At 38.4% G+C, this 24695-nt stretch overlaps 2 protein-coding genes across 6 annotated transcripts; one reads left to right on the forward strand and one right to left on the reverse strand.

The window, feature by feature from the left end:
- Positions 1–1148: 1148 nt before the first annotated feature.
- On the reverse strand, positions 1149–16977 carry LOC145486995 (synaptotagmin-2-like). 5 transcript variants are annotated; one of them, XM_081465706.1, is made up of 9 exons: positions 16471–16977; positions 14837–15029; positions 10819–10993; positions 6181–6448; positions 5901–6003; positions 5119–5177; positions 4214–4844; positions 3449–3638; positions 1149–2842 (listed from the first exon to the last, which is right to left on the reverse strand). In XM_081465706.1, exons 4-9 carry the CDS (start codon positions 6435–6437, stop codon positions 2490–2492), a joined length of 1593 nt encoding a protein of 530 aa, XP_081321832.1. In that variant the 5' UTR covers positions 6438–6448; positions 10819–10993; positions 14837–15029; positions 16471–16977; the 3' UTR covers positions 1149–2489. The 5 variants fall into 5 exon arrangements, with proteins under 5 accessions (XP_081321832.1, XP_081321829.1, XP_081321828.1 ...); XM_081465703.1 differs by having other exon boundaries at positions 5901–6448; positions 10823–10993; XM_081465702.1 differs by having other exon boundaries at positions 5901–6448.
- Positions 16978–18441: 1464 nt separating this feature from the next.
- On the forward strand, positions 18442–24606 carry LOC145486416 (ubiquitin-conjugating enzyme E2 Z-like). Its single transcript, XM_081465078.1, has 7 exons — positions 18442–18592; positions 19182–19254; positions 20470–20657; positions 21213–21324; positions 21689–21801; positions 22443–22533; positions 23295–24606. Exons 1-7 carry the CDS (start codon positions 18447–18449, stop codon positions 23442–23444), a joined length of 873 nt encoding a protein of 290 aa, XP_081321204.1. The 5' UTR covers positions 18442–18446; the 3' UTR covers positions 23445–24606.
- The last annotated feature ends 89 nt before the right edge of the window (positions 24607–24695 follow it).

Genomic DNA, 24695 nt, shown 5'->3' on the forward strand with positions numbered 1-24695 from the left:
GATACCTTACTGACGTGCGGCAGCCAATCACTGAACTCTGTGTTCCTAAATGTACCTGAGATGACTTACACTCTACACAAAGGTGTGTGCTTAAACCTGTTTAAGGTTACTTTGCTTTGTGCATAACGATGGTGGTATTAGTGGATGCATTCTTCAAGGAATATGAATTTTTATTTTCCTTTGGCATCTTGCTATTAGCTTAGTACATTCAGCTTTGTTCCCAGTTTACTTTTTGTAATCGAACGCGCTCAGTGCCCGTCGAGGGAGACTGGTTATATTGAAATCTATTCAGGAGCTGAGTAAATACGCTAACAATCTCGTTTCGAGAGTCCGCGTCCCCTTGACCAGCGGTCCGAGAACGCGAAGGAGCTTCGCGTTTCCGATCGCTGGTTTTAACTAATTACGCATGCGCATTGAGACAATAAAAAGAAAACGTTATTAAGAGGGTTTTTATTTTTCCAGGGCGTCATGAAAATGACAAGAAATTAATGACTTCTTTCAATCAATAGCTGTATAACAGCGCTAAATCCAGTTATCAGCTTTACAATATAGACATGATGGTTTATTAACTAACCGTCAATAAACGATTTATTGTAGGGCTTTCGGGGAATTCTTTATTGCGGGCAAGATAGAGGTCATCTTGCCCGCTCGGGTAGCCAATCACAGCGCAGGATTTAGTTCATCTTGCTCGCTCACAGAGCTAGCCATATAATAAAGGTAATTATTCAGATAATAACATATAGCAAAAATATACCAAATCGATTACACTGAAATACCACAATGAAACAATATATTAAAAACGTGGTTATAAAACGTATTCCAGTGCAGATGCCAAAAACATCTCTTCTGCTCTCCTTTTAAGAACCCCCCCTTCCCCTCTGAAGACCTCTAGTAAGCTCTACACTCCTCGTTAGAACTTAACATGTTCCATAAAACCTAAGCTGTAAGTTAATATTAGTAGTTATACAGTTGTAAATTTTCATAGGCATTAGCTGTTATAAATATCATTTAAAACAAACCCTTCTCCCATTAAAAGAAGACCCTTGAAAATAAATACTCTTTCCCCACCCTGCCACCCACGATACTGAAAACTTAAATGTGCTTCAAAACTCATTCCTTCGTACCTTTCGGGGCGGGGGGGGGGGCGGGGGGGGGAGAGGGAGGGGTAAAAAACGGACCCTATCAACCGGCAACTTTCCCTCCCCTCCAAACCTGGGATAATTTGTAGAATGACGAAATCACTCACTTATTAAACCATATCGAATGGTATTTTTTGAATGTGCGAATTCTCAATTTTCTTATTGCTCATGGCCCAAACAGGAAAAGTTGGGAATATTGTTCCAGCAAAAGGGCGTTTTCCTCAAAACAGTAGAAGGTGTAGCAATTACTTATTTTAAATTGTCTCTCAATAGAGCGGTTTTCATTTGAGTTTCTTGAAACTGAACCAAGACCAAAAAAATCAGAAAGAAAGTTAATCACAACCAACGTAAACTACGCGGGGAGCCAACAAGAGCTCAAAATAAATACCCTACGCACTAAGCACGGGAAAACGCTGGCGACCAAATCTCTGCCGTTGTATCTGATTGGCTCATCCGCTGACGTGAGATGTTTTTTACACCAGTCACAGAGCGCAGTACAGGTAAATCAAACCGAGGGCGAATTACTCTAGACCCTCGATGGAAAACCGCTCTAATAAAAGATTACTTGCACTGATCAGTCAGTGCGAGCTATCTTAATCGATTTTACTTAGTCTTTGCTGCATAATTAGCTTATTTTTACAGCTTGGAAGTAGAAGTTTTAAAATTTTGTAAGAGAACAGAGATTCTAGGTGAAGTCCGAAGTGACTCGAAAAACAAACCAAATGACCAACACCAAGAGACCACTAGGTCCATAACGCTAATGCGGCAATTATTGTAAACAAACATTCCTTCATAAGTTGAAATCTCGCGCCAATTTTCAGTGAACAAAACGCAAGTGTTTTTTAAATACGGTTAACTGTTTATCTTTTTAAACCCCTCCACTTCAAAAGATTGGTTTCTAACAACAACGAACAAACAATTTTCTCATGTCATCTTTATAACATGTGAACAGAAGGCCAAATCGTAGAAAAATGTACAAAAAACCTTAATGTATACTTGTAGACATAACCATTAGATATCATCAAACCATATCAACTGACAACAAAAGTTAGAGTAAAACGCGACTTATCGCTGAATTTGTTAATTTTAATTTTAATTTTTTTTGGCATCCACTCAGTTGGTTTTCCAAACTTTTCAGCAAATCAAAAAACGGCACCAACAACGTATCGGCACGTGACTATTTTGAGTGCTGAAAGATTATCAAACTCGTTTTTGATGGGCTAAGCATTGGGTAAAGCAGCATGATGTCACAGCAACATGTCAAAAAGTTAATCAGGTGGTAATGGCTACCCACGTTTCATTGCGAGCTTGATGTTGGCCATTTGTTATTGAGTACACAACTCAAAAATGTCACGTCGCCTTTTGTTTTGTCGGTGTTTTGCTTCTCTTTACACTTGGCTTTTCTTCTTCTAATGAATGCCACTTGGCAATGGATGTTGCAGTCGTCAGCATGGCGTTCCAGTGATCCACAGCTTCGTCGTTTGCTGTTTGTCCTATCACGACTTTCCCGAGCAACCTCTTTTTCCCTCGCTCAGAAAAGTGCTTCACTTGTAAAAGAACTGAGACTTTGAGCAGGATTCGATGGGGAATGGCAAAACTGAACGCTTCGTTCCACACAGGGAGCACGTCGTGTTTTTTCACCACTGTGCTGCGTTTCTTCAATTTTTTATCGCCCATTTTAATATACACTTTAACTAATGGATCTAAAAGATGAAATATATATATATATATATACATAAAAAAGTTGGAATTATACAGTTAAAAACACACTCCTGTGTTGTTTGCATTGCCTTACTAGGCAAAATGTATTGCAAGCTAATGAATTTCGTTGGGCTTGGATGCAAGTGGAATGATCAAATTTTGATCGTTGATAACTGATTGAGCGAATTCAGGTTCCTCGACCTTCTTAATGTTTTTGAATGAAGAAATAGTACAGTAAGTGTGTGCTCAGATACAGTGGCGGATCCAGACCTTGAGCTAAGGGGAAGGGGCGGTTTTGTTTTTCTTGCCCTGCCGGCTTTTCATCCTTCTGTAATTTCTTCTTTTCTTACCCAAAATATGGGGGCCCCGCCACTGAGATATCACAAAATTCTAAACCTGTCGTCATTTTCGGATATTATGCAGAAAAGGCAAGCACCACTAGTTGAAAAGTTGCGTTTACGAGCGAAACGACATGGCGTATTTTCTCTTTCTTTAATAGTTATCAGAAATATAATCCTTTGACAGTTTCTGATTATGACACTGAGAAAGGTATAGTTTTATTACTAAGCATAATTTCCAATTAGTTCAATTACAGAAACTCCACTTACCGGGCTTTTTATTTTTGCTGAGTAATTTTAAATTTCGCGCTTTCATCACGATCACCGTGAGTTTCTCAGATGTTTTTAGGTATGCCAGCGACACCAGCAGCGCAGGTCCCATAATTTCCGACTCCACCTCACGGGAAAATGTGACCGAAGGACGAGCTGGGGGGACTGGTTCTGGTGGTTTTTCTTCCACCTATCAAAATGGTATTGGGAGGGAAAAGCAATGGAATGTATTAACGATACCAAAAGCATAAATGTTCGTAGATCAGTACTTTATGCGACAGATAGCCCGCGCCAGACATAGTGTAGTGATATTTAAATGAAACCTAATCTGCATAATGCAACATAAAGTAGTAATTGCAGCGACATTTGCCTGAACAGATATAAAATTGCAAAGAAGTCAACGCAGTGTAATCCACTGAGATAACTAACAGTTCATATTATGTAACAATGAACAGCAAAACAATGACAGAGGAAACAGTGTAACAAAAAGAAAGTACAAAGGCGAAACAAGCTCGCGGTAATAAAATGGAAACACTTGTTTAATCTTTAAGTTTTAATTTACATATACTTTTTGGTACATTTGTAACACGTAACAAATTGCACATTGTAATTTAGTTGTGCATCACTTTGATATTCTCCGTTAAAAACGTTATCTATGGTTCGCTGCGTCACGCTACGTCACACTGCTTGGCAACTCAAATAACGAATGCAAAGAACATTGCGAGTGACCTGTCACAATGAAGGCATTAATACCACAACACTTACCTGAGAGGTTTTAGACTGATTGTCTTCAGTTGCTTCCACTTCCTCTTCTTTATCTTTCTTATCTTTATCTTCGGCGTCCACAGCGTCCAGTGCATCCTCAAAGTCATCTGTACCAGTACCTGTAGTGGATGCAACCGTCTCGCCTCCAGTGCTCTCAACCTTCTCTGGTGAGGAACGCCTGGGTTTGAGTTTAATGACGTCACGCAGGATTGTAATCTCAGTATCGGACAATAGCTTCTTCATCGCCACGCTGACTAGAGGAACCGTAACAAATCCTATCAGCGTGGGGGGTGGGGGTGGTGGAGGAGGAGGTGGCGGCGGCGGTGGTTCTTTCTTCTTCTTCTTTTTGTCCTGTGGGGGCTCCGGTGGGGGTGGCGGCTCCGGTAAGTTCGTTTTCATCATGTCAATCACTTTGAATGTTAGCGTCTGGTTTCCAAGGTCGTTGACAGGGATTTCGAATCGGAAGCTCTCGTACATGTGTGGATTACAAGTTGTATGATACACTTCAGACTTGATTTTGCCGTCATGGCCATATTTGATCTCGAACTCGACCATCGGGTCTGGTGGTTTGCCCGTGGAAACCCGCAGAGGAAGGTCACCAAGACGAATTAATGTTAGCGTTAAGGTGGAACTGCGAATTACAAAAAAAAATGTAGCAATGAGTGTTTCTAGTCATTTCAAGAAAGATGTCTTTTTTGCAAGGTCGCATTGTACCCACTAAAAAGTTAAAATTTTTCTCTGTAAAAGACCAGAAAAGAGACGATAAAAGGTAGAAAATAGACTATTTGAATTGCAAACTTTAGGTCATGAGCATAGATAAAAGGATACATGTAATGACCAATATTTTGCTTTGGCTCTGAAGGGGACTATAACACTAAGTTATAAATGGGAAGTAAAACACTCACCTTAATTGATAATAATGTAAGGTAAATTCCAAACATCCTTTCCTTTCTATTGTTTCCTCCTAGAAATAAATCGAGAAAGAATAATCTGTTTAATGATGAAGAAAACCGGTTATTGAGCTGGACACCGGATAGAGCGGTCGTGGTACGAGCTCCTGCCGCAGTCATTGTGTTCTGTTCTCGGGTAAGACACTTCACCCAATGCCTCTCTTCACCCAGGTGTATGAATGGGTACCCACGAGTTTAATGCTTGGGGTAACCCTGCGATAGGTTAGCATCCATTCACGGGGGTGGTAGTGAAGGGGGGAGGGAGGGTAGAAATACTTCTTGTCACTTTATTCTAGGAAAACCAGGGATAAGCGCCGGTGCGACGAACCACTAGGCTTGAACACAGACTTAGCTGAAACACAAGTGGACATGACACCAAATGTGAGCTTAGTTAGCGTTCTTGCCACAGACTAGTCTGCGCAAACGGACTCTTGACAGCTGGCGTGCTCGTCTTATTCTTCTCCCACTCAGGAGACTTGTGAGACTGGACCCGAGAAATTATGTATTAATGACGTAGCTCTACAGAGATCAGTGCAGCGTCTCTGATTGGTTGCTGCTCCCGCGTTAAAACTAATCAGAGCGAAGACACCGATCTCCGTTAGACTACGTCATCAGAATAAAGTGTTTCCTGTCAAATCTAGGACTCCTTACAAGCGATCCTGGGAGAGTAAACGCCCTGGGCTGATTTAGGACAAGCCCTTAGTGTGCTCTTCAAAGAAGGTAATCACGTGACCTACCGGTGGTATGACCGAGGTGGGACTGATATCCATATCCAGGTTACTCAGTAGGTAGTCGTCCTGCTCTTCCTCTCTCAGCGGGGGATACACGTCATCGGGTGACCTGGGAACCAATATCACAACTGAATGACGAAATGACGTAAAATTGTACTTGACATAACTATGCCTCTTGCAAGTGTGTTGCAAGCCCAGTTGCAAGCAAGTGCGTTGCAAGTGTGTTGCCAGCCTAATGAATATGCAAGGTAGTTTTTTGAAAAATGAGCAAGAAAGATAACAATACCTGATTGGTCTTTTAGTTTCAGGTTGTACAGGAATGCTGTCAAAATCCACAAGAGATTCGTCCTGGTACACAACATATGGTTCGCTTTCTGTACGAACGCTCCTCCGTGCGGGTGTACTCTTGGCGACTTTTGCCGCGGTCTTCTCCTTCTCTCGGTCATTTTTCGTTCTGTACGAGTAGTAAATACCGCAAACTGCTACAGTGGCGATCATGACACCGCCTACTATGCCGAGAATTATCATTATCATGATATCCATTGTGCTACAATCTGCAAGGGAAAAAACATATATTGCTAGAGAAAACTTGTAGGATAAGTACTGTTAATATTATCAATTCTTCACCATGAAGCGACTAGGGGAAGATACATCGACACCTTTATTTAAAAGTAAAAATCTATAGGTAAATTTTCAGGGTAATCCCTTCAGGGAGCTTACAAAGCATCTCTGCTATCAATAGGAGCCCTGAAGCTATTACCTAACATGGAATTCACAATAATAGGATATGAAAATACATCTACAATGCGAGCTTCCTCTTGCAATTCATGTTTGCAATTGGAAATTACAACTTCTCCCTTCACTAAAAATAAAATGGGAGCAAGTTTCTCAGCACCTTTTTGTCTCACCACCCGGTGAGGAGAGGCGCCTAGATCTTTTTCCTCTTTTCCGACGTATCTGGGAAAAATCGAAGCGACTCTGCTCGGAGGGTAGATGAGACCCTGCGACCAATATGGAAGAGTAGTTTCGATCTTTCTTAGATAACGTGTCTTTTAATGTCGGTGATCTTCCAAATCTTTGGTAATTCTGCAAAGACTGAAAGATTCAAAAAGCTCTTTTTCCGAAAATGTTATATCTCCACCTTTTGGGATCGAAACAGCCTACTAATTTCCCAGCTCATAAATATTTATTATATCAATGCAGAGTTAGCCTTGGAAAGAAAAACGTCTTCTAAACTTTGCAACTATGAACCCTCTTTAAAAAAAATTGTCATTTAAGTAACAGTTAATTATAATAAAACTACATCGCGCCTTTTTTTTGTTCAGCCAATTCTCAGAGCGCAAACTCGAGAAGATTCCTGCGGTTTTCATCATTACTGGGCGTGAATTAACATACAAATGAATAAGAGAGTATTTCTTAGCTGTTTGTTTTTCCACTGCAAGGGATGTCTAAAAATTAACTATGCAAAGGTGATAAATATATTTCCTCATATCGTTTTAATTTAGACTGTATGAAAAGGGTCAGATAGACTAAAATTAGATTTCGCGCATATGAAGCGATTGAGGAAAGATAAAAACTTAAACTTCCCCTAAACAGATAAGTTTTCCTTGTACTTCAGGTTTCTAAGGAAAAGAATGATACAGCTCACCTTCGGTACTAAATCCTTGCAAATAAAAGGCGTAAATCTTTGGTGAAAGATGCTTGAGAAGAATCTTTCATAAGCTAGACTGAAGAATAGACGAACAGAGATAACTGCGCGAAACGGCAATACGGACTATGGTCTTTCTTTCGTGGTGAAAGTGTTAAATTAATAACAAGACCTTTCCACTTCGGCGTAGAACTCTGTCAAAATAAAGGTCTTAATCTGATCTGAATAATTTTCAGTTAATTACAGCCTGGGCGCTATGATTTGACGGTCTTCATGCCACAACAATTTCTACAAACATCGCGTTTTATCCTTCATGGGTTTATGTGTATTAAATATTAGGCCGTGCACGATAGATATCATATCTGACTAAGGGTTGTCTGTATTTTGGCGGCAGATTACACTGCTGAAGCAATACTAATTCGTGTCTCTACTGATTAACTTCTTTTTCTGATGCATTTGCGGCGAGGCAGGGCTAAATATAATGTCAGCATTTCGAAACACTGTCACTTTGAATCGAATTGATTGGCAGAGATGGAGAACAGTGACGAATGTAAAATGTCGGCGGAGCGAAAACCATCTCAGCACCATCCCTGAATTTCCCTCTAGGTTTGGAATTGAACGGCCAAATACAATTTTTGTTCGACGAAGTTCGGTCATTCAACTACAAATAGCTTTCACTTTTTTCCAGTAAAAAATTAATCACTTTCTCTCATTGCAATCATTCAACTGCATGAGTTTTCCTAAAGCTAGCCGAAAACGTAAAATCACTTTTCTGAACAGGCCGCAGACAAATCGAGTTTAAATTGTCGGCGTCTACCAGCTATAACTTCTATTTTATCGATGAAATGATTGCCTATATATTTTATTCGCTACATGTTCCCTATAAATTGACGAATCTATTTTTTTTACTTTAAGATGGCTTGTTTTAAGAGCACATTGACAGAAAGGCTCCTGGCAAGTGACATTCGAGATACACGCGCGTGATCCCGAAAACAAGAAATAACGCCGTGGATCAGACAATTTTAGGCTGTTTTCAGTTGGAAATGGTAAAGAGATTAAATTTAATAATGAGTGAAAGTCATTTAAAGCTGTTGTTAATTTCTAGGTATTTTCTAACGATCCAACCTACTCAGTTATAAGGGAGAAATTTTCCGCCTCACGAAACTAACAAACAGGAAAGATTTATAATTTGTATGCAAGGTAGAGCAAAAATACATGTAAACACATCTCCCTGATTAACAATACAAAACTGAAAACATTTTCGTTTAATAGCGCTTTGCATTTTTAAATTGGGACAAAATGACGTCAAAAGACTACGTACATCGCTCGACGACAGAGTTATATTGATATCAGTCGACGCTTTTCACAGCATGTCGCAACTTATAAAACACGAAAATTAACCCAATAAACCACAGTTAAGTTTGAGGATTCTCCGCAAATCTCCGAGTTTCTATCGAGCTAAGCGCTGGAAGCGCTTTTCTCGGTTGTCGTCAATACTCTCGGTATAGGTTCCAGATTTCTCTCCCCTGCGCCGAGGACGCCTGGGAACTAACTAAGGTGGTGTGAAGGATGTTCGCCGAGTTTTGATATTTTGCTTCCGATTATACTGTATGACATTTTAAGTCAGATTATTTCCGTTTAACATAAATGAAGCATGAATGTCTTATTTTTAAGCAAGTTAATGTTACTGTTTTCTTTTGCACTAAGTTCTCGCCTGCGATAACTAAAAAAAGGATATTTTCGTTTTGAACCCTTCTCGACCAGATCGAGAGTTCCTAAGTTATTTAACGCGGTAAATAGATGTGGCACGAAGATTCTTTCTCAGCTCTAGCTCTTTGTTTAATTAAAGAAAAAACAGTCAAAACAGTGAATCCACAAATCTACCTTTATAATGTGCATGTGAGGCGGGTAAGCCTTAAAGTGGAAACGTAAATTTTGAAACGAAATCAAAACCAAAAAAATTTCATCATTTTATAAGAATTAGAGCTGTTTCAAGCGCTTGTGTACGCCGAACACAAAATGGACCAAAAATTGCGAACTGACAGCCACTAGGGATATGGAAATTCAGATACAGCCGAAAAACAACAGACAAATATCAAGTGGATTATCATTAACTTTCAGCTTCCCGTACAATCGTATGAATGATTAATCAAGTGTATATCCGCTCTAAATAAAAACAAGGAAACAGACGGGAAAAAGAAAATAATCAAACAAAAAACAATCTTTACCTGAAAATTGGAATCGTCAAGCCAAAACTCGATCAACAATGCTTATCTCGATCTACAACGGAAGACGAAAAAACGACGACGAAATCTTTTGATTCAGGTGCAGCTAACACCTTTACCCAAGGAATTTTTGCGGCGACATTCTAGTTATATTTTCATTACAATATTTATCACAAAACTGTGTCTTTTAGTTTTGAATCTAGTTTGTCATATTTTAATCTTGTAATTGTTAATTGTAAGGCACGAAAATTGCTGAAAAATTAGAGGCAATATTTTTTCGTTTGATCGGCAAGTCTAAATTAATTTATCAGGTCAAAAACAGTCCATAATAGCTAAACTTGCGGCAACGTTATCTAAAAAAATTGAACGTTCTGGCAAGTTCTTTTCCCGAGTAAAGCACGTTAAATATTTCTTCCTTTGTTTCAAGGATATTAGAGTGTTAATACACTCGAATTTTCACAGAAAAAATTTCCCGTGCCGAGCAGGGCCACTATTAAAAGTAGAAAATGCAAATTACAAAAATTTGAACTGGTTTTGTTTTGTAGCGGATTGTCACTTTGTAATATATTATTCATCACTACCTGAGTTTTTTGTTCAGTTTCACAAATAAACCTTTTCTATGTAATGATGATAATTTTTTCTTGAGTATGCCATCCATTACAACCATGCATTCTGTCTTTTGTAATATATTTCCCGGCTGCACTGTAAAACCTTTTAGAAGCGTTGCATGTGAACTTTTACGCTCTGTTCATGTCCACTAAATTCTAGCCCTTTTAATGGAAGTTCGAGGTAAACCTCACAAATACCCTAGAACCTGAAATGAGATTTATGATCTTCAGATAATAAATCAATACAAGACCCGCAGGCAAAAATACTAACTATTTTTTTAAACAAAAAAACCGAGCATTGCAACACTAGAGTGGCAAAATTCCTTTTCTCGCTAAGAGTGTTACGACTGATTTTTCGATTTCTTAGATAAGGTGATTTTCCATTTGCTAGTAAGTGTTGTTTTAACGTAATAACGTGCACACAGAATTGGCTTTTGACTTACCTACTTTAGCTAGTTATTCCGATTTTTAAACTGTTCAAATCCAGGATCTCGCCTCGTGCCGTCTTCTAGCTTCAATGCTATTTTACAATCAACCGCTTCCAGAAACTCAATGCTTTCTCGACAGCGAAATTCATGTCATTGTGAAAGTTTTTGGCGACCCACTCAAATCCGTCACCTGTTTTGATTCAAACACAAGACAAATGATAAAATCAGTGAACTAGCTAACAGCTGCACCAGTCTTATAACTGACAATATCAGTTTCCTTTCTGTTTACACCACACGAGATAAGTTAATTGTGCACTGGTTTCATAAAATAATTTTGGATACAAACAGTACCAAACAATCACAAAAACAGTTCGTTTGAAAGAGCTTTAAGTGCTAATCATCACCTGCATCAGCGAGGACGAAACTTTTAATTGAAATGTCGGTGGCAACTACGAGAATTTCTCTTTGAGAAACCTCGGATATTTTTGCTTGTGCGGGAGAAATGTTTGTTGTGTGTAAAATATATCGTCAAAATATTTTGGTCAGTTTAGCAGTTGTAAGAGTGTTAACATTTCGGTGATAATCTTCACTTGACACAGTGGAAATATCTGCAACAAAGTCAACATCCAAGGATCTCTGGTTGAAAGAATTAAGGTCAGTGTGCGGAGATGCTGTTATTGACTCCGTGAATGATCCATATCAGTGGAGGAACATCGACAGCGTTTGTTCGCGTGCGTGAGTACACAGCGAAAACCAGGAAACAAGTACACGTATGTGGTTAAGATGTTTCACAATTAGTAACGATATGATCATAGTTGAGAGGCAGAGCGCTGAGAGTGGCTTTTCAGGTCTTCCTTGTTTGTTTCATATCTTGTTTGTAGTTTCTTTACAGACAAGTCAACTGTGTTTTTAAAAGGACTTGGAAAATTAGGTTAGATCTTTTTCTTTTAGTTTAGCAGGAAATAAATCTCGAACATCGTCAATATTACTTGTTTGCAGTGACAGTGACAAAAGTCAAGAAGACAGGCCAATCTTTCTCTATGTAAAAGAACATAGAAAACGCATTCATTTCTACTCATCTGGGGACCATATCATTTAGAATAAACAAATAAAAACATAAATAAAGTAAGATCTTCCCAGCAGAGGTTTAACTGACGAAGTCACGTGAAAGTGCTAAATCACGAAAAGTGCAGATTTCTTATAATTTGCGTGATCAAATCACAGAAAGCCGTGATAAAATCTTTCTTTTTAAATAGTTCTACAGTCTACAGTGCAGAGTTAACAATTTGATTAGTTTAAATTTGGGTGGTTCTGAAAGCCATTAAAAGGCGCGACAGCATTTTCATATCATTAACGAACGCACGGAAAATCGAAAAATGATAATGATTACATTGACTCATTTAGCGTGTATATAACTTTTCCTCAAGACAGCCCCTTTACTGTGTGCACTGAAATAACGCTCACAGTTTGAATGCTTCGTTAACCAATTGGTTGAATAAAAGCCATGAGCGGCATAAATTGCTCCAATCTTAGGCATGAACTGCATAAATTCAGCTGAAATACTCCTGATTATACGTCACTATAAAACAGCTTTAATTAGTGTTTAGGCATCTACTGAGAAAAAGTTAAGAATTGGTTCATGCTTAGCGTGCGTATATCGAGTTATGGATGCATGCGGGAAGTTTGAAGAGCACGAAAGAAGCGTTTCAGGAGTTGCTCGAGGCGATAGCCGAGAGCAACTCTAACTGCTTGAGTGCTTAGCAAACCTCCCAAGTGCATTCACACTAAGCATGACCAGTTCTTTTATAACGGATACTCTGCCCACACTAGAACGTGTCTTGTCCACACTTAATTCAGCGTTCTCTGTCTTTACCTCAAACGGAGCGATTGGAAAACGCTCGAGAGTGAACATTTTCTAGGAAGCCAATTTCTATGACGACAGTGACGAAAAAAAAAACGTTTTCGGTACGAAGATGCTGTCAGTTTTAAAGCCGAAATGGATTAGTGCCGGTATAGGACAGAAAGCCTACGTACCGAGCGAACATTCAATTAGTGTCCGTTTCTCTCATGGGACTTAATATGTTTTTTCTTTACATTCCCAAAACATTATCACAAATTAGTATATTCTTGATTCTTCTTTGATTGATTGTTAGCTCACTAGTTCAAGTTTGATTCGTTCGTCACAAACTGATTGTAGAAACCCGCGAGGGGACTGCCTCCGTGAGGTTAACCTTATAATGGAGAAATGTATATTTTTAAAAAACATTTTCCAAAACTGAAATGTTTTTAATTTTCTCTAAGCTAAATGTTGTAAGCGCAAATCACCCGCTAAATTTTGTAGTGCGATCCGGCGTATTTCTAACGTATGCCTGACACTTCACTACAGAACCGTAAAATTTAGCGCCATACCCTTCATTAGGTTTTCAATAAATATAAGATCAACTCCCGGTATGAATTATTCGCTCCATAAATAACTTAACATTCAAGGTACAAAACTCAGGAGTACCGTATCTATATCCCATAGGTCAGAGAGCTATTTGGCATTTTTTTTATTTGCGCCAAATGTAATTTTCAATCTTGGCAATTGATAAACATCAATTTTCAGTCTTTTACGTTGAACGCGCGAAAACGTATAGCGAGTAATTTTCGCGCGCTATATAAAAACAAAGAATGAACAAAAGCGCTAAACATTCGGTTGAAACCCATAGATCTTTTGCTTTTATCGCTTCCAATCTGATTAGTATTCAACATGTACCACCGTAGATTTCTTTCGCGCAAGCTTTAACCAATAATCAATAGTTCGCCTCGACACTCAAAGACTTAAAGATTACTGAACAAGGATGGGCGATTTAAATATAAATACCTATTCACGTTCCTACGAATTAGACACCCTTCATTGCCTGCATTCAATTAAAGATCATTAAATTCATAAATTGCGCGCCTTTTTTCCATTTCCCAGAATGTAAAACCTCGTGTTTAAACATCCTTTCGAATCCTTGGAACATTTCTCCTCTTATGATCAGTAGAATGTGCGAAACGTCCCAAAATATATTTCCGGGAATGTCGAGGAATGCTTGTCGTAAGAAACAGGCTTCATTCTTTCAGCCAAATAGACAATTGAGTAAATGGAGCGAATCGAAACGAGACGCGCAAAATATGACCAGTAGAGCCCGATTAGAACCAATACACGACATTTAACCCGCACAGAACAACCCAGAAATGCAAGCTTTCGAAGAAGATGAGGCTAAATGACTGCCAAAGCGCCTAAGCTGCTTCATGTAGAGGATCGCGCCGAAAAAGCGTGGAGCAGAACATATTTAGCATTAATTATCCCGAATATTCTTGGCGGGGTGTTCTTCATAATCAACAAGCAGAAACGTCGTAAATGTCTTCGTGACAGAAGCTCTAAGTAGTAAAAGTTAAAGTAGAAATGAAGTGTTAAACGTAGCGTTTGACTTAAGATACTTTTAAAAAGAGTTCGTTCTCTAAACGAAAGCCAACGAACCTTTTCGTGCAGGGATTTTAAAGTAGCGGCTAATTTATGCGATTTACGCAAGTGAATCCCCATTGTAAGGGCGAATGTCCATTACTCTTCGACTGTCAAGGCAAACTGAACGAAAGCAAACTTTGTACTACACATAACCACTAAAAACACAACGAACTAGATAAAACTCCGATAACCCTTCGATTTGAAAGACGTGTGAGGGTCTGTTTACAGCGGAAAACACCCTCAGAGGAAACTCTTTATGAGTTGCTCAGCGACATAATCTGGACTTTTGAAAAACCTTAAACTCGAAAATAATCGGTCGTTTTCATCAAGATCGTAAAAAATCCCCCAAAGACACAAAAGACAATCTTCCACGACGAACTATTTTCCTAGAATCGTTTAAAAAACCTTGATTTACCATTTGAGTGCGGGTTACTCAGTTTGCCCTCGCGACAAAGGAAGAATAAACAACATGTTTCTTCTGATGAAGTAAAGAAATAAATTAACACAACCCAGAGCGCGACTAAAAGATGAACTTAAACCAACCTTTCACATTTCTTCAGCTCTTCTTACATCTTTAAATACTCTCTGGGGCAGTGAAAACGTTGTAATTCTTCCTCCAAGCGAAGAGCTTGCTAGAAAGCAGGATTATGTTAAAGGGACTGAATCAATTCTCCACACTTCGCTTCACCCAAAAGCTTTCTTCGGTCTTCCTTCGTTTGAACTCCCTGGGGTGACCCTGGGTGACCCTGAGGCGATGGAAACAAAACAACTTATTTTCAATCATTGCTATGAAACTAGTTCAAATGTTTTACAACTGCAAAAAGATGGACGAATTATTTTTTGAGAAAAACGAGTTGCAGACTTCTTTTGACAAAGAGTCGATCTGTTTTGTTCGGACAAAAGACATTTGAACTGAGTTTACAGAATTTCAAACCTTGTTTTATTTTGAGTGCTCATGCAATTTTAAAACGCACAGAAAAAATAAATTATCTAATGACAAGAATTGTTATCGAAACAAACTGAGAGACACACAAAATTTTTTCCATCGACCGAGAATTAATTTCCGATCAATATAAATTACTAAAATGAACAAGAAAATTTAAAAAATCCAGAGACCGATTACATTTTCATCCGCGGAATAAAATTGAATAAAGGTGACAACCATATTATTGTTCTATTTATATTCAATGTCCTTTGCCGTTTGTGATAACTTAACAATGAAGTCTGCAAACTTAATCAAGTGACACGAATGCAAATTAATTAGAATGTGATAGTTTATTGATCTGAATGCACTACATCGTAATTTTTGCACCGAGTATGTTGGATGTTCTGCTAATTTTTGAAGTCGGCAGCGAGATACCAGTAGACGATCAAGGCCCTATGTAACTTCATGAAAAATAAATTGCCACAAATTTTGCAGTGCGCCTTTTTTCGATATCAATATTGGCGGGAGAGTATATGAACTGTTGTTTCTTTGAATTCTAATGATCTTAAGCTAGCGCTCTGGAAAGGTAAATACATAAACGACGACAATGTGTGGCATAAGTTGCAGATCACATCGTCTGTAACTTTCCAAAGCGACCAGGATTTCGCTGACTTCGCTAGAAGGGACTGGACCAAGAGTTTTGCCACAAATTTGAACTTCAAGAGTCTGCAAGATTTTGCATAATAAAACAGGAAACAACGGCAAAGTCAGTATATGGCATTAAAAAGAAAATTCACACAGATTGAGATTCAACAAGTGCTGATTATCGCAGAACTGAGCCAAAATATGAAGCACTTTTTCTTACTGTAAACTAAATGATATAACTTGAACCAGTAAAAACGACGCTGAAATCGGTGCTTATGAATATTTTTTTTAATGAAATACCGTATTTACGATAGCTAGGGTTTATTGTAGTCTCTTAGTTTTTGTAGATCACTCGGTGTTGATGCAAACCAAAAAGGAAGCGAACATTTAAGATTCACTTGAACAGATCTAGACGTGTAGGACGAGCACAAATTTCGAAGTGCAACCGACTTCGATAATAATTCATGCATTACAAATTGCAGACGGAGTCAGTTGAAAAACTATCCAAAATCGAACGCAGTTTCCAATCGGTTAAGTTTGAAATCCATTATTTAAGACTTACTAGCATTATAGCGAAATTGTAAACGTAACCATTTGTAATCCTTACCTTTAATGCTCTATCCAAAGGTGTTACTCGTAAGCGCGCTTTTAATCAAAGACTTTCAAAACTGGCGCCATAGTTCAGACCTCGAGCCCCAATAGCCTCGACATCGCGTAGGTAACGCTTCACTGAAAGTAAACAAAACAAAACAGCTGATATAGGCTTTGTTTTCGTCGATATCAGTCAGAAAGTTAAGCACTGAAAAACCTGAAAACTCTGATCCACTAATAAAGCCCGTGACATGAAAGCAATTATGAAACTGCAAGAGGAAAACAAATATAGGTGTAATATTGAACGAGATTAGGACTTCTCTTCCTTTTACTTTTGTAAATATCCCGCGGGTTGAACAACAACTAATTTCCTTCCTGACTTACAGGAAGGAAATTGAAATTGAAATTTGGCACGATAACCAAGTTATAAATTATTTTTCTGGTGCAGATATTTGTCACGTTATCAATTCAATTTTTATATTTTAATATATTTCAACAAACTTATGTAAACTGTCTATGGCTATGATCAACTTCAAGTGTCTGATTTACGATGGCAAAATGCGCACGTGTTATCCTTCCTGCTTCAAAATTTAGGATGACGTCGAATTTTTCAATTGCACGAAGGATGCCTGCCTCTTTCGTTAGTTCGGCTGGCGAGATCTGCGTAATAGTGCCATCATTAACACTCGATATATTGGCTAAAGTTTGAAACAGTCAAAACCGTTGGCTTTTTTTCATTTTTAAACTTAGGCAATAAATAATATATAAATAAATAATAAGCCGGCAATAAATTATAAACGTTTCCCTTGAGGAAAAAATAGGTGAGATGAAGTAGTTATGGTTGATTTTCATCTCCTCTTGTGAATTCTAGTCCTTTCTACCTTCACTAGTGAAAGCTTTTGTTAATAAAACAAGAAATTCGAATGAACTAATTCTCTTTTGAAAAGAACTAAAAGCAACAAAGACAAGCAAAATTATCCTTACCAAATGAACAGTTTCTGCATTGATGTAGTATTCTGGAAGCAAGGTCATTTTTGCTAATCCGAGCGCACATGGCCTATGGCTCAGCGACGAAAGAGGCGACAAGAAAAAGATCGAAAAAGAAATATGGTTAGCGAGATGGACTCTGAGTCAAGAAGTCTGTCCGTTTTCTCTGTTATTTTTTCTGAGTAGTCTGTAATTAAACAGGCTCTCGGCGAGGACGAAAAAAAAAAAAAAATTGGCCAGCGAAGCGAGCCGAGCGCCGATAGGAGCTTCCCGCCTTTTTTCCTCCCCAGGCCGCTCTCGGATAACTCCGCTCGCGTTTTTTTTTTTTTTTTTTTTTTTTTTTTACCTTCCTATAAACTGTACCAATCGGGAAGCTGTTCACAAGCTACTCTTAGCTTGGAGAGGAGATTTCTAACTGACAGTACATGCTTCTCTTTCACCTGAGAGTACCACAGTATAAATGTGTGCTAGCAACCGACCTAGCAACTCTGTGCTAGTGGGAAATTCCCAGGGCTCAGAGGTAACCCGGAGCGATGGACGTCCCTAGTCACTCCGGGATAAGCGTAACCTGTGCTCGACCGCCTTGGCCTGGCGTAGATGTTGCTTTTTCTCACGTTTACACCATTTTCTTTTCTCGTTGGCTAAGAGCGTACAATTATTTTGAAGGAAATCAATGTGTCAAGTCATGATTTCCAAGAGTCGGCGCGTGGTAAAATATGCAGTGATGAGTTTCGCAGAAGGTCTAGATTAGAGTGCTGGAATTTCAGTTATTAGTTAAACTCCCAGCTATCAGTCAAAATTTCAGACCATATCTCAGCTGTCGATAAATTTTTCAAATCTCAGATCTTAGCTACCTCTTCATGCTCTCTTTCCAAAGCGCGTCAGCTCTCTGCCGAGCATCCAAACCCTCTTCAGTCTCTTCACGCAAAAAGAAAATGGAAAGCTTCCCAGAAATTTCGGCATTCGTTACCCTGAACAACTCAATGATGACGTCATATCATTTTAATGCGCACTCTCGAATGTCAGTGTTTCAAGATGGCGGAAGAAGATGTGTTTTTGGCAGCGACGTCCAACGCGCTGTGGGATCCTCATCATTCCAAAGATTGGGACAAAGAAAATGTTACACCACAATGCGTTTTGAGAATTAAAAGGTAGGATAGTGTTAACGTTCTTTCGAATTGGTACACGCCTCGGTTTTCCTCAGGCGTATTGCTAAATTGATCATTAAGCAAATTCTGATGAAAAATGCACCCGGAGAAATTTCTGAGCTATTTCACTTTGGAAAGGGGTTAACGTTTCTGGGGCAAAATTAATATTATTTTTTCCTTGCCCACACGTAATCAAAAATTGAGATCATTTCCGACAACATTCTCGGCACAGTAAATTTAAAATGGCTTTTTCTTAAATGCTGAATTATTTGCTTTCTCTTTTGACAAGCCTTTGTTTCGACTGCGAATTTATTGCTTGCCCTTTCGAGCCTGTTTCAAGGAGACACCTTCTAAACTGTTCTCTGAATTACACGGTATTGTTTTGGGGATCAAACAACGGCTGGCATGTTTAATATCACTATATTTGAGAACAATATGTATTGTTACATTTATGTGTTGTGCATTAAATGTTGTCATACTTACAAACCGCGTTTTGCAAGGGAAAAAAAACAATTTTTACAAGACATCATATAGATGTAAAATTTCTTGGTTAAGCCGTGAGGGCCAAATTTACTTATTTTTTTTTTTCCAGGGATATAATGAGTATATACAATGAACCACCACCTGGTATGTGCATCGTGCCTGACAAAGAGGACATCACAAAGGTCTGTATGCTGTTGATAAGTGCCATGATGAGATGTACTGGACCATATGGGACAGCATAATATTGCAAAAAGGCATATCATTTCATATTATTTTTAAATGAAATGCATGTGCCCAGGTTGGGTTTTACTTGCTTCAAAACAACTTTATATATGCCATTGCAGGCTTCTGATTTATGGCCTTTTATATTCCATATGTGGTAAAACAATTTTTACATATCAAAATGGCCACCAATTTCTATCAAATGATCTTTTGAAAAATCACTCACAAAAAAAAGAGAAAACTTCCCTCACTTTAGTTCCTCATTTGAGATGACATCCAAAAGTGATATTAATTCCATAACAATTATGTGAGAAAAACTATCTTTAACAGGACTCCTCAAGTTGTACCTGCTGCGTTGGAAAGAAGATAGTTGATGGCAATTGGGATCATGTGTGCTTAAAGGCATCTGTGGTTGAATATCAATCAATAACCTTGATTGACCCTTAAGAGACATCTTGATTGACATCTCGATTGATACTCAGTTGACACTAGATTGATACTCAATCAATGTCTCGAGCAACACTTGATTGACACTCGATCAACACTCAACTGACACCTGATCAACACTTGGTCAATAGTAGGTAGAGTGTTGGCCTTCTCTTATGTACCGTTCGACACTTGCTGGCGTACCTGTGAAAATTAGTCGGCTCTCGACCGACTGTCAACTGAGATGTCTATTGACTGTGGATACCTTTAATACACATAATCCGCAAATTGTATGTCAAACTGATTATGAAAAGACAAAATATCACAAAACTGTGTGATGGGTAGGCTGAGAAAATCACCCGGTGCTGTATATGTTGCAGCACTGGACACACAAGAGTTTCTACCAATGTTGTGAATGTAAAAGAGCTTCCTTACCGTTTACAAACAAGTGACAAGTTACATTTTCTTTTTTAAATTCTCTTCTCATTTGTGTGTTTTGTAGATGCACACAAGCTTCACTGAAATTTTTTTTTCATAATTTAACATTTGAGGAACAGCTGATTGAAAGTATTTAATGTAGAACAAGCTCATTATCACTTGCCAAATGAGTTAATAATCTTTGACTGGATTAATACATAGTTGTAAGAAGCCAAATACCTATGTCCAATACCATGTATGGATTAAATCCATGCAGAGGCTAGCAATAAAGTTGTTATTTTTTAAAATGATTTATTATCTATTGTTTTCAGATTCATGCTCTAATCACTGGTCCATTTGACACACCCTACGAGGGAGGATTCTTTTACTTCTTGATTCGATGTCCCCCTGACTACCCCATTAGACCCCCCAGGGTCAAGTTAATGACCACAGGAGGGGGGCAGGTCAGGTTTAACCCCAACTTGTACAGAAATGGCAAAGTGTGCCTGAGTATACTGGGGTAAGTAACTTTACTGGTTCTTCTTGTGAACTATTTGATGAACAACATGAAAATATCAGTGGGGTGTCAAATAACAAAACATGGTTGCTACAACAGTTAGCACATTGGACTACAGATAGACTAGCACATGTGGGTTTGAGCACTGGCTGATGTCCAAGTGTCCTGTTCTTGGACAAGACAGTTATTGTTACTCTCACAGTGCTCCCCTTCATCTGGAAGCATATTAAATAGTTTCTGATGAATTATCAGGGCAATCTGCGATGGATTTGCATTTCATCCAGATGGGAATAGAATATTCTTACTACATCAAACAACAGAAGCTGAAGATTAGCGTCAGTCCCAGTGAGGCACTTGGTTCTCTGATCCATTGAATCAGAATAGACTCTATGCCTAAGAGTATGAAAATTGCAAATGGGTTACTAGAGTGCACAAATGTATAGAGCCCTAGTTTAATGAGGGATCAGAGAATTTCACCTGGTAGGTTAATATCACAAGATCAGTAGGATTATTTGTTTTAAATCGTACAGCGTTTTGATTTTTCATGTTTGGTTACAGGACATGGTCTGGTCCGGCTTGGAGTCCTGCGCAGTCCCTGTCTAGTGTATTAATCTCCATTCAGTCTCTTTTAAATGAAAAACCGTATCATAATGAGCCAGGATTTGAACAGGTGTGTAGGACTGTGGATAATTGTAACTAAATAAATAGACTATAGAATTTTCTTAAACCACTGTCTAAGATTTGTCACAAAACTTAAAATATTGTGAATGGATTCTGTACAATGTTTAGGTGCTGAAATTTGTAACCATAATAAATGTTGTTCCTTACTGATTGTGATGTCAATAACAGTAAGGCAATATTAGATAACAACATGGAATGTAGGCATGTTCAATCAGTCCCGGATTGCTTATCATCAAATGAGCTACAAGAAATTTTACTCACAGTTAATTAGGATATCTACCAGTAAGGAAAAAGGCTTTTACCATTGGTTATAATTAAATTAGTGAAGAACTGATTCACATATTTTATTTCAGGAAAGACAGTCAGGGGATTCAAAGCGATATAATGAATGTATCCAGCATGAAAGCTTAAGAGTTGCAGTCTGTGACATGTTGGAAGGAAAATTGAAATGTCCCTCGGCACTCAAGTAGGTACTTCCCTGTGTTATATACTTTCCTCGGAAACAAATGTTTCTTGGCAAAATGGTAAATGTACTTAGTAAATGTACAAGTTGTTTGGACTTATCTCCCCCCAAACCCCGCTCCTGCCAAAAGGCTTGCATCTTTGGTGCACATTTTGGAAAACCACCTTTCTGACAGTCTTTATCTGCTTCAGCCATGTAAGCTGATTGTGGAACCCTGTCAAGCTATGGATAGGTAATGGATTTAATCTTAAACATGACCACCTATCATTTCTACATATGATGTCGTCAAATTTTATTTTTTTGTCATTATTTTGTCTTGATCTAACACTATATTCTCAAAACTTACATTAAAAAGGGCAGTCTTATTAGTAAGGAGAATTCATATTCTAAACTTGTTTGATTTAAGAGGTCTAGTTACATTTTTTTTGTTGCAATCAAAGGCCTTTACATGGTGATAGTGCATTTTATGGGCTCCTGTATTCTGCTGTTTGCTGACGTCATTTTTGCACTGAGCTCAATGGTGAAAGATAGCCTCAAAGGGGAAAACTTAAGAATGACTACAGAAGACTCCTGAAATTCAGGCCCCACTTGTGTTGAGGTTTTGATAATTTCTGTTGATTGTGTTTTTCAAATCATTGTTTCAGAGATGTAATGGAGAAATCATTTCCAGAGTTTTATGATTACTACCTGTCTGTTATCAATGACAACTCTCATCAAAATGGACAGAACATGATGGTAAGCACTGAACACCAAAAAAAAAAAAATTGTTTTGACACAACAGTAGTTTATCTATGACTAAAGGCTGTGGGTTTGAGTTGTTCTGTTTTGTTCCTGGGCAAGGCTCTCCTCCTCCTTAATAACAAACTTGTAGACACACTTAGCTAAGGTTTAGTGCACCGCACAAGACCAGCTTATTTTAACGCATGCATGCGCTAAATAAGGTAATTTTCCAAAATAATAACCTCTCACCAACCAAGCGTGAGGGCCGTACTCAGGAATATTGGCCTGAGATCATGACAGCATGAACTGAGTGCAGTGTGTAGTCTATACAAAAACGACCAAGGGCCAATATTAACAGTATGGCTTGAGCAAGCTAGGTTGGTAAGTAGTCAAGTATATTGCACTCGAGCCATGGTTGTTTATTGAATTTGCCAGCTTTCAAAGAACAAAAACACAGTATAGCAAAATCCTGACCCAGAAAAAACCAATCAGAAGACTTCAATTTGCCTCAAGACTACCTTGTCATAAAATAAGACAGGATATTTGATAAAACAGGTCTTCTAGGTTAAAACTTACAATTTGACCAGACTATTTCTCTAAACAATTTAACTTGCATCCCATCCAGGGTGAAGTAGCTTTATGCTATAGAAACTTGAGTAAATTGCCAACACTGTTGGGGTATCTGGCTTCTTCTGATCAATCAGACTGGCGGCTGGGTCAGACTGTGTCTCACTGCTCTTTGAAAAGATGTTAATTGCATTCTGTTATTGTTATAGGACCCTTTTGGAGAGAAGCGGGGAACATTCGACTTTGTATCCATTAAACAAAGACTAGAAGCAATTAAGAAGAAGCTCGAAGACAAGAAGACAGCGGCACATGGTTCAGATGCCTCGTCAAGTGATAATGAGAATATAGAGGAATCTTAACAGAAACTGAAATATTATTTGTACATACACATAGCGATATAATTTATATTTCTGTTAGGGGAACAAGTTCTAGTTGCCTATAAAGTCTATCTCATGTGATTATATGTGAATGAAGTTAGTAACAAGCATGGGTTATCCAACTTTATGGTATTCAGTGTTCCCCTGATTTATTTTGACCTCCATTCAGTGGGAAGTCAAAACAGGTTGCTCTGCAGCCAATGGAATAATGTAAAAAATATCCAATATGTAACATTAATGTTAGGAGTTGTATACTGTGGGTTACTGTAAGTCCTCTGTGTTGCCTCTGCTACACCCCCCCCCCCCCCAATCCCCCAGAAGGGACATCATGAGCCATATCTAAGTCACTGTTTACCTCAGTTTCAAAGTGAGTTCTTAGTTCAAACCTAAGTTCATTTAAAATGACTTTTTTACTCTAATGCTTCCTTTTATGCAAACAAACTTGGAAGTGATCTACAAGGTTCTCTCCTCCACTGTGATATGCCTTGTGTTACTTAAGTTGTGTTGTGTTATATTAACCAAACTCAAACTTGTACTGTAGAACTTTTAATCAAGTATTTGAAGCCCAGAGGGAATCCCATATAAAAAGGATGGGGTTGCTTGTCGTACCTTTTAGGGTTTAAAAAAGTGGTTTTGGAACCTCAAAAGGTCCACAGTGTGAACTTTTGTGGTACCTTTTAGGGTTTTGAGCCAGAAAAAATATGCCAGGATATATTTGATAATCAACTTTACAAGTAGAAGGTATTCGAAGCAATCATCTTTGACGCTGTTAAAGATTATGAAAGTATCAGTTAATGTATTGCTTTAGAATTCGTACCTCTTAGAGAGTGAAAAAAATTTAAACAGGATCTTGGTACCTCTTAGGGGGTTCTTTTCAAAATTTCTGACAAGTACCCCATCCTTTTATATGGGAGTTGCCCCCCAAGATTTGAAAAGTAGTATGTTATAAGTGATGGGACTGTGCGATGGTTTGATTAACACTTAGCTCTTAACTTTCTATTTTCGGACAATTACTTGTCAACTGAATCATACTCTCCACCTCTACAGTTCTTTAAGCCTTCTGGTTCTTTACAGGAGTTTCATTAAGGGCCAGGCACCAAATTGACCGCAATGATTTTGTCCCCCTGGTTTGACCATCTGGAAGGAAGTTTTTGTTATAAAGAAGCTCAGTTCAAAAAGTTTTGCTCCCCCTGTGAAAACCATTTGCCCAGCTGCAGAAAACGTTAAAGAAAC

The sequence above is a fragment of the Orbicella franksi genome, chromosome 5 (genome assembly GCF_964199315.1).
Source record: "Orbicella franksi chromosome 5, jaOrbFran1.1, whole genome shotgun sequence".
Classification (NCBI taxonomy): domain Eukaryota; kingdom Metazoa; phylum Cnidaria; class Anthozoa; order Scleractinia; family Merulinidae; genus Orbicella; species Orbicella franksi.